The sequence below is a fragment of the Anabrus simplex genome, chromosome 1 (genome assembly GCF_040414725.1).
Source record: "Anabrus simplex isolate iqAnaSimp1 chromosome 1, ASM4041472v1, whole genome shotgun sequence".
NCBI lineage: Eukaryota > Metazoa > Arthropoda > Insecta > Orthoptera > Tettigoniidae > Anabrus > Anabrus simplex.
Window position 1 is genome coordinate 598,316,401 of NC_090265.1, and position 11,374 is coordinate 598,327,774.

Sequence of the window (11,374 nt, forward strand, 5' to 3'; positions counted from 1 at the left end):
AATCTGACTTTCAAAGCATATAAAAATGTTAAATGTTCAAATACAACACTTTCTATATGTTGTGGTGGTGATTTTTATTTTAAGAGGAAGTACAAGTAGGTAAATGTAAGATGTTTGTGCAATGTGTATCCATGAATATACTGAAGTGTGTTTTAAATTAAAATAGTGCTCTTTTGAGAGAGTAACATAGTCCTTTTTTTGTCTATGACTTCCTTTTTTTTGTCCTTTTAGGATGAAAAATTTTCCCTTTAAAATCCAGCTCTAATAATTATCAACATCACTGCATGACGGGCATCAATGTTAATTAGTGAAATGAAGGGTCAGAAAATATTATCATGTAAGTCATTACTTATTAATGTTCAGAACAGAAATTAAGTGTAGTTTTTATGATTCAAAGTCTAACTATGATGATAAATTAATGCTTTACCTGTCAAGCCATTGAATTCATATTTTTGACCTTCTCGCTTCAGTAGAATTCCAAAGAGTTGACACTTTGCATGAAGACCTTCTGTATTCCTGAGGATATCCAGCAGTTCCCAAATTGGCTTACTCTCCATGTTCTGAAAATAAAAAGCAATCAAGTGTTCTCTCAGCAAGGTGTCCAGCTGGATGGTCAGCATAGTGACTATCAGTTTGGAGGACCTGAGTTTGAATCCTAACTGGGCTAGAATGTTATCTGCAGAGATTAATTCCTCTGGCTTGGGATCTGGGTGCATGAGTTTGCCTTAATACCTCTTTATTGAACAACAATTTGGGAAACTGAACTGTATGCAGAGCACTCCTACAAATTGGCACAAAACATTGCCAATTCCCATAGACAAAAACATTTCTTGACATAGGATTGGCATCAGGAAGGGCATCTGGCCATAAAATTGAATTGAATCCTCTTGCAATTGTGGAAAGACCAGGAAAGAAGAAGAATTCTGTTAGTAAAGTGTCCTTCCATGACTCAAACATACCACCCTTCTACCATATGCACTCTAGATCAATATAAATGAAATTTTTAATGGACTAGTCTGAAGTCTGAAGTAAAAAAATTCACAACATAATTTCCTATTTTCTCACTTTTATTTTAAGTGTTATATGACTTACTTTTCCACTGTACTAGAAATAAAAACTGTTGATGATGTTCAAATGATGCTTTATGTCACTATAAATGATTATCATGAACTGGAAATTGAATGATCAACTTGATTTTAAAGGAAATTTAATATACAGAAGAGAATATCCTCCATGTGTGTCTGTGCATATAAAAACTATATAATAGCTAGACTTGTTTTTCACACAGTTAGATTAAATGTAGTTTTAAAGGAATACTTACTATTTGGACACTGGAAAACTTTTTTTTTTTTTTTTTTTTTTTTTAAAGAAATAAGCCCTATTGCTATGCAGCAATCTTTGCTATGAAACTTTCCATCAATTTTCCCTGTATTGGTAACACTGCTGTCATGTTTATGACATAGCTGAAGGATCAAACTAACAGACAGAACTGCAATCTAAAAACTGATACGTATTTTCACCATCCTGTAAGCAAGTACATTTTATGTGACTGTTGATATTATGATGATAGCAACAGGACCTCTAATTTTACATGGAATCTGAATCACAGGGATGAGGTAATGCTCCGTGGGAATGTACAAATTTCTTCGTTCGACTTGCACATGCAATATCCACAGTTTATTTATTATGCAGCTGTAATTGAACACACAGTAATTAAGACACACTTGTCAATCAAGGAATGCATCCGATTATTTCTAGTCTTATCTGCTGGACTCCGTAATGATCTCTATCATTTAGCATGTGTGAAGATATATTGCTACCCCCACATGATCGTTCATTCCTTTACTCACAACACTGTAAAGAAATGAGATATTGAACGAAAGAAACAAATGGTTTGATTACAGTAAATCTTCAGTACTCCACCCATCTATTTCAATTTTCACGTAACAAGTAAAGTCCATGGGAGTTAAATCAGCCAAAAGTGGAGGCCATTTAACTAGCCCGCCACAGCCTACCCATCTCCCAGGATAATGATCATTTAAGTGCTGCATGACATGAGAGAAATGCAGTGGAGAGCCACTATCACTCAGCTACATTCAGTGCTAATTTCCCAGAGGAACATTTTTGAATAATCCAGGCAGTGATTCTACCAAGGAAAAGTAGCCTCCGTTTGGGCAATTACCAATTACCAATAATTACCAATAACATTGGCCCAAATACTGACACTAAACCAACGCTGAAATGTGCACACTACTGTCACATAAGAGTTTTCTACCGCTCTCTTTCACACATGAAGGTTCAATAATGAGGTTGGCGGAAATTAGGGTGCCGGACGCCATAAATCAGTGCGGTCTATCTCCCATTGTCATTTGCTGCACAATAGACTAGGTGCATATCAGCCATTTCTTTGTTGGTGTACCGGAATGGAGCCATTCTCATCAATTTATACCGCAAACTTAGTAGCCAATATCAGCAGAACAAACTGTGTTTATCCACAGTTTATCCAGGGAAGCGACTGCGCTTAACGAACAAGAAATTGGTGCATTCCCACCAAGCATTATCTTTGTCACCGTCTGTCATACACCCTACATCTCCTCCCTTTCCCTTCCCTCCTCTGTAGCACAGCAGCAGGCAATGACTTGCACTCTAGCAGAGCAAATACAACGAGTTTGTCAATTTGAATCACGCGCCTGGAAGTAACAAATTAACCTAATTTTTAAAAAAAAGGAAACGTTTCTCCAGCAATCTAATTGCGCCATCTTTCTTTACATAACATGAAGAGCATCCCTGATTTTTTTGTCGGTATAATTAAAACACACACTATATATCTCATAGCGATTATGGAATAGGACAAGGGAGCTATAGTGGCCTTAATTAAGGTACAAATGCAGCCAGTGTGAAAGGGAGGAAACCACAGAAAACCATTCTCAGGGCTGCCAACAGTGGAATTTGTACCCACCAACTCCCGAATGCACGCTAATAACTACACAGTCCAAACCACACAGTCAACTGCTATGTACATTTTCAACTTAGCATATCCTTGGCAGGAACTATATGTACTCTACATTACCTAATAAGCTGAAAGTCTATTTCAAGAACAATGCAGTCATTACTGTTAAATATTCTATTGGAAATGTTACTACTTACACGATAGTCCTTGTAATCTTCCGAATAACTTTCAGCTCGTGGAACATCAGTGAGACTCTGGTACCCAATATACTCATGCTCAACTTGTTTGAAGGGCTGGAAGGTCATCTCAGTGTCTACAGTGTTCATGAAGTCTAGATGCTCTATAATAAACACCTTAAACTGTGATTCTATTCAAACTGAGATTTCATCTTATGCAACCATGTGAAAGAAGGGAAACTGTAACTTACCAATGCAAGATGAGGAAATTAAATTTTGTAGTCTCCCAATCCTTACTTTCATTCCATCACAGTGACCCTTCTTCAACATGGCAAGCAGATCAAGCATTTCCTTGAATTGAGGATCTCTGAAAAATAGGAAGGGCATTATTAGATAACAAAAAAATTCTTCAATATTTTTTTCCATACTTTACAAAAGTCATAAGCAAAAAGAATAATCTCTGAATGCAGATTAACATCTGAAACATTAATCATTATTAAAAACAGGAATAGACCCATAACCACAAACCCTCCCCCCTTGGGAACACCATATTTTAACTTCACCTTACTTGAGAACCTTTTCTGAACATCACCAAACTGGAGTTCAATTAGATAAATATGATCTGATGACATCAAACTCATTCCCACCAAACCCATACAAAGCTACTTTAGTTTGACAAGTAAAATACCACCTGAGACACAATAAGGTAAGGGTTATTCTGCCCGAAGGCAGGTCCAAACCTCCGCAGAGGTGTTCCTGAGCCGGAGTTTACGTGCGGTAGGGTGGCCAGTTCCTTTCCGCTCCTCCATTCCCTTACCCCCCACCAACAGCACGTGGCAACCCATCCAACTCCTGACCACGCCCAACGTTGCTTAACTTCGGAGATCTCACGGGATCCGGTGTTTCAACACGGCTACGGCCGTTGGTGAGACACAATAATGAATTATTATTATTTTACAATTTTGCTTTACGTTGCACAGTCACAGATAAGTCTTATGGCAACGATGGAATAGGAAATAGAATGTACATAGTGGGAAGGAATTAACCATTACCTTAATTAAGCCTCGGCATTTGCCTGGTGTGAAAATGAGAAACCATGGAAAACCGTCTTCAGGGCTGCCGACAGTGGGGGTTCGAGCCCACTATCTCCCACATCCAAGCTGACAGCTCTATGACAAAACTCGGCCACTCGCTCGGTCAATAATGAATTCTATTTTTCAATGACACTTAGTAATTTTTTTATATATTTTATTCAATAATGAATTCTATTTTTCAATGACACTTAGTAATTTATCCCCTTATCCACAAACTGTAGTCTGTTGTAGTCATATAATGAGTTTAAACAGCATTTTTTCAATACTGGGAAAAAGAAGCTGCTTGAAATAACATCATCAGGAAGCTAACGAACAGGAACTGGGGTGCCAACCTCCAAACATTAAGAACCCCAGCCCTAGCAACCCCTTGCCTGTCATAATATATGCTACACCAATATGGGGTGCCTCCGCACATGTGGAACAGGCTGCTGTAGCTATGAATGAAACTGCAAAAATTTGTGAAGATGCTTCATACCAACTCTCATTCAGAAACTATAACCACTACAGTAGCACCTCGTATTCAAAGAGAAGTTTCTGTTGATTTAGAGAGGAGGAAACAGCAGATGGATCCTCCTCATTCATTTTAAGGAAATCATGTCACAGCTCGGCGATACAGATGTAGAAAGTATTTTCTATCTAGAAAACTGGGGAATGCCAGAAGAAACCATATTACTAAATGCAAGATCAAACCTGGGCCAGTATCCAAAGCAAAGAAGAACTAGGCCTTAGAAGTGATTAACATGGTGTGGAGAACTTTGAACTGCATGCAAGTAGATGTGCCATGATTCAAAACCAACATGCATTGATGGGGCCCCCTACCAGTTGATGCAGACATCCAGTGTGAATATGGCGTAGTGCAAGATCCAGATCAATCAATCAATCAATCAATCAATCAATCAATCAATCAATCAATCAATCAATCAATCCTGATCTGCATTTAGGGCAGTTGCCCAAATGGCAGATTCCCTATCTGTTGTTTTCCTAGCCTTTTCTTAAATGATTGGAAAGAAATTGGAAATTTATTGAACATCTTCCTTGGTAAGTTATTCCAATCCCTAACTCCCCTTCCTATAAATGAATATTTGCCCCAATTTGTCCTCTTGAATTCCAACTTTATCTTCATATTGTGATCTTTCCTACTTTTAAAGACACCACCCAAACTTATTCGTCTACTGATGTCCTCCCACGCCATCTCTCCACTGACAGCTCAGAACATACCACTTAGTCGAGCAGCTCGTCTCCTTTCTCCCAAGTCTTCCCAGCCCAAATTTTGCAACATTTTTGTAAGGCTACTCTTTTGTTGGAAATCGCCCAGAAGAAATCAAGCTGCTTTTTTTTTGGGATTTTTTCTAGTTCCTGAATCAAGTAATCCTGGTGAGGGTACCATACACTGGAACCATACTCTAGTTGGGGTCTCACCAGAGACAAATATGCTCTCTCCTTTACATCCTTACTACAACCCCTAAATACCCTCATAACCATGTGCAGAGATCTGTACCCTTTATTTAAAATCATATTTATGTGATTACCCCTATGAAGATCTTTCCTTATATTAATACCTAGGTATTTACAATCATCCCCAAAGGGAACTTTCACCCCATCAACGCAGTAATTACAACTGAGAGGACTTTTCCTATTTGTGATCTGAGCACAGCTATAACATTCCTCCACAGTTCAAGATACAGTATTGTGCAAGCTAGTGATGAAGCCATATCTGTTCCTAGATCTTGGAGTAGTGTTGTTTAATCGATCATGGATACACAAGGCTTAGGAGCATAAGTCATGGCAACTATTTTATTTTTATTTATTTACATTTTTTGCGAGAATGCAAGCATGGATGAAAAATGTGAAATATACAAATGAAAGGATAAGGGAAAGTATATGGGTAGAGATCATCCATAAAAACTATAAACAATATTGTGTTGCTCCTGTTTATTATGGTAGTTGGAACAGTAGCATTACTGCACACATACTTGTCCTAAAGACCCTCAAAGTGATCCCCCACAGCCTAGTTCACAATACGCTTCCAACGATATGGGAGGCGTCATACATACAGGCTTAACGATGTGTGAATTAGATCATCTGTTGTCAGACAGCATTCGCAATGTCCTGTAGCATCCTAAACCATCTACCATGTAATGGTTTCTTTACTTTTGGTATCAGGTCAAAATCACACAGAGAAAGATTTGGAGAGTATGGTGGAACTGAGCAAGTTGCCATGCGGTTAGGGGCGTGCAGCTGTGAGTCTGCATTCAGGAGATAGTGGGTTTGAACTCCAATGTTAGCATCCCTGACGATGGTTTTCTGTGGTTTGCCATTTTCACAATAGGCAAATGCTGGGGTTGTACCTTAATTTAGGCCACAGTCGCTTCCTTCCCACTCCAAGCCCTTTCCTATCCCATCGTCGCCATAAGACCTATCTGCATCGGTGTGACGTAAAGCAACTTGTAAAAAAAAAAAAAAAAAAAAGTATGGTGGGTGCTCCATTACTTCCCCACTGCTGCGGTAGTCACTCTGCATGACAGTCGACTCACAACTGATTTAACATCTAAGATGTAGATGCATGCTAGGGATGCCACGTGTGTTTGAGACATATGCCATCTAGTGATACAATCGAGTAGCTTTGAAGAAAAATATAGTATCTATCTAGTGATACAATCGAGTAGCTTTGAAGAAAAATATAGTTTCTGTGACTTACCTATGTCCCAATCTCCGTTTATATATGTAACAAGTTCATGAGCCAAGAATTATAATGCCTATAGATGTGTTTTGAAATGATCTACTTTGTGAACTTCCTGCTCAGTACTACAAAATAAACAATAAATAAAGCACAAAAATCATACAGACCCAATTATATATGTACAGTAGAACCTCTATTTAACGTTTTTAGAGGGGCCTGAGACTTGCTTTAAAGTCTTGCAAAAAGAAAAATGCAAGACCGTAATTGGACACATGGCCCAATACTGGGAAGGAAGATGATGAAAGTGACCTGATGTTTTTAACCTTAAATGGGGGTTTACTTAAATCGAGGTTTCAGTATAAAGCACTCATCTTCCAGAGCTCTTTGTCTGTATTAACATAAATTGTACCATCATACATTTTTACACAGTGACAGCAATAAAACAAGGAGATATCTACCCTACACACTGTACTGTAGTTACGGTTTGTGCTTCATTTTGACAGATTTTTGTCGGTGAATGCAAAACTGCTTCGGTTTAAGGTTCTTATAACGTTATACATGATTTTCCATGAGAGTCTGGAAAGATACCAAACTCGCACAAAAAAACGTATTAAAATCGGTATGAAACAGTAATCGGTTTGTTTAAACATTTTCGCAGATGTTTTCCTTGCAGTGGCTTACACATTAGCACGTATTTTCTAATTCCAATAGTCTGAACATGCATAATCAGTTTCATTCTTAAAAATTGTAATAGCATCACTCCAGAGGCTTTTGGCAAACATTTCTATTTTCTTACGTCAAACGGCATCACCTAAACTATTTCAAGCTCCCTGTAGAACAATGCTAACATTTCCACTATAAATTTATATAGGAACAGTCTTTCTGAAATTTAACAAGACGCGAAAGTACATAACCTGATCTCTGAAATTAGTTATGCACACCGCTCTATCTCGAGGAGGAGAAGTATCACATTCTTATTTTATTTCAGTGCATCGTATTAAAATTAAGCAATTGTTTACTTCAGCCTTTATTTCTAAGGACTTAACAACTGCTGTCACTGCACTTATTGCAAAAACATGTTATCCCGATGTTTGTTTACACCTGTCAGAGTTGTGAGCAGTCTCGCTGAAGATCAACTCGCTCGTGCGTAGCGAGGAATTGATATGGTAAATGATCGATTGTATTCAATATAAACGCTGGAGTAGAGCATTCATTCTCTTTGGAGTAGAGTGTATGGATATTGATAACGGATAAAAACGAACATGCCCGAATTTGCCCGTAATAACGGATGACTTAGTAAAAGGGTTCTCATTGCAACCGAAGGATACTGCACTGATCAATAAAGGAATTTTCGAAGGTTATAAGAACACTGTCATTAAAACGGGGGTTCTCTTCTACCACAGCGGCTGCGATCGGATGTGTATCTGAGTCCAACATCTCACTTTAGCCCTAAGTGCCCGCGCTCTAAATTCCTCTTCTACCTTGAAACATCCTTAGCAAGCGTATGACGTCTTTTTCATAGGTTATTAATGTCCCATAATCAAAATGAATAGAAGTAAATATTTGAGAATTTTAACATTTTCTTAATGCTAAATGCGGGGTTTGCCGTACTGTGAATTACATTAAATCGAATATAAAATTCCATTGCTCGTACAGAATAATTTTCGGGACTGGAAATTTCTTCCGTTAAATACGGGTTTACGCTAAATTGAGGTCACGCAAATCGAAGTTATACTGTATATATGTATGATACAATGGTATTTTAATAAGAACCTTACACAGATTTTAGAAAGCTTTCATTTAGATAAAAGGAATACAATACCTCATGTGTTCTTCTCGGATAAGCAAGCACACAGTTGGTCGACCTGAGAGTCTCCAGTACTTCCTTACAAACTGCAGTTCAGTCTTTATATCATCGATCAACAGAGCCATGTCTCGATACAGATAGAACTCTGATACTTCAAATATCAATGGGTAGCACAGTACAGTCAATCCACAGACTCTGTAAATCTAAGGGCACAATACAATTAAACACAGATAGGATTTACAAACATATCTCTGAAAATAGGTTAACAATGAAAAATATTTTGCTTCTTGAAGAGAATCCCTTTTGAATCTAAACATATTTACAGTGGCCCCACAAGATAATCATAGAATGAAGATGATGGTTTGTGGGGATGTTTTAAGAACCATGTACACATTGCCTTTCTTTAGTTTTGTGGTCCTCTCTGCTACACTGCTGTGATAGCTTTACACAGCATAGCAGTCCACGCCCGGCCTGTGTATGATTGACAATCCACATAGATATACATTTATGCTGACGTATACAAGGGTCATTCCAAAAGCCCGGTTCCTTGGCTGAATGGCCAGCATAGTGGCCTTTGGTTTAGAGGGCCATGGGTTCAATTCCCAGCTGGGTTGGGGATTTTTACATTAAATGCTCAATTTCCTTGCCTTGTGGACTGAGTATTAGTGCTGTGCAAAACCTCCCTGCAATTCATATATTGTACCCAACACTATCCTCCATCACATTAACATGTGATTTTCCATACACAGCAGATGCTACCCACACTAGTCGGAGGATCTGCACAAGCAATAACCACATAAAATTATTGTATATTATTCCATACATCATACAAATTGTGTTATATCTTTCAATAAAGCAGCAGCACTATATACTTTGAAGGCCATTGAAATGTGCTTCTCAATGCTAGCATCAAATTGGTTCTGAATACAAGATGGAAGTAAATGCAAGAGGCAACTGGAAGATAAGTAAATCACTGTTTTATTACAGACAAAATTGACAAAAATCTTGATCATCAGTATGTCCTGTTGTAGAATTCAGAACACTGCCAACACAGAAATTAAAGTTGCTATCATCAACATCAATTTCGCTCGTCCAGCTCCTGCTGGGTTGTGATGTTTATAGCACCTTTCCATCTTCCTCTCTCCAACCACCATTGTTCCTCTTCAACTGTATTCCAATCCAGGTTTCTTCTTATTATACTATTCTTGATAATTTTCAGTCACCTTAGTATGAGTCTCCCTCTTACCCTCCCTCTTTCTATCTGGATCTCCATCATCTACTTCAGCTTCCTTCCCTCTTCCATCCTCTTAAGATGTCCAAACCATCTTTAACATTCGTATGTGAGGTGGCTTACTATCATTGAATATATAAACAATTTTAAACTTTCAACATTCAGAAGTCTATCATTACTGCCTACTGCTCAGTATACATATTTTTGTCTATATGGACAAGTAATAAGAGTTACTTACCATTCCAAGCCCTTTCCTATCTTATCGTCGCCATAAGACCTATCTGTGTTGGTGTGACGTAAAGCAACTTGTAAAAAAAAAAAAAAGTATGGTGGGTGCTCCATTACTTCCCCAATCCTCAATGCTTTCGTAGTGATTCTGCACAACAGTTGACTCACAAAAATGTTGTTAGTGCAAAAGTTTTTGCTCGATTGTCTTCAAAGTTTGCACACCTATACTACCATGTGAGATCCATGAAAGTTGGTATCCAGTTTGAAAAATAATGATATCTGACAGATATATCTCGAGTACAATAACAACATTTGAGAATTTCTAAAATGAACGCAAAAGGGTAACAGAAAAAGTACTTTAATTATATCAAATACAATTTTTCTACTAATTATGATAGTTACTAATAATCAATCACATACCCTTAAGAAGTATCACATAAATATTTCAAAATAAAAACTCAAGAAAATGGTATGAAAGGGATGGTTTGAATTTTTAAAAATTATTTGTATAAAAAGTGTTTTAAATATGAAACTATTGCTACCAAACTGTTCCAAATTTTAAAATTATCTTAATTTTTTCAACATACATGATCTCACAAAATATGGTGAATATCGGAAGAAAATTGCAAGACTTAGAAAACTCAGTAGGGTCCCGCCTTAATCATCATCCTCACTAGTATATTGTTGAGTTTCTACTTACCTTACTGGTACCCAGAGCTCCTATTGGTCGGACAGGTCTTCCTTTCAGGTTAAGTTTCTTGTTCACACCAAGATGCTCATATACTTTAACAAGTTCTTGTGATGATCCTATCTGAACAGGCTCTACTTCATGTGGAGTTTGAGTCTGGATACCATATGTAGCCATCATGGCTTGAAGCCGCATTGATTCAGCTATGAGGACAATCTGGACAACTAAATCATTTGCTGTTCCCTGCTGCAAGGACATAACCATACATATGTTTTAACAATAAAAACAGCATTGAGGTATACCTACAACATGCAAGAAAGGAAGCATCACTGAAAGTCTGCACCGAAAAATGCTGAAAGAACATGCACAGAAGTATATTCAGGAATACCCTACACCCTACATAGCATCTTCCAAATTATAGATCAATCAGATCTAAGAAATCTCAGAAATTGATCTATTGCTGCCATTCCATATTTAACACATAGAATGAATGAGTCAGTCTAGCTTGAGTTACGTGGGG

General features: G+C 37.7%; 1 protein-coding gene across 3 annotated transcripts in view; it reads right to left on the bottom strand.

Moving 5' to 3' along the window:
- The window catches only part of LOC136857181 (probable phosphorylase b kinase regulatory subunit beta), a 119,800-nt gene that overhangs the window by 37,626 nt on the left and 70,800 nt on the right, over positions 1–11,374 (bottom strand). For all 3 annotated transcript variants that reach the window (XM_067135630.2, XM_067135629.2, XM_067135627.2), the window contains 5 exons: positions 10,867–11,100; positions 8,723–8,910; positions 3,378–3,493; positions 3,148–3,290; positions 428–560 (listed from right to left, as the gene is read on the bottom strand). In XM_067135630.2, coding sequence (XP_066991731.1) covers positions 428–560; positions 3,148–3,290; positions 3,378–3,493; positions 8,723–8,910; positions 10,867–11,100 — 814 coding nt within the window. The remainder of the gene's footprint in view (positions 1–427; positions 561–3,147; positions 3,291–3,377; positions 3,494–8,722; positions 8,911–10,866; positions 11,101–11,374) is intronic.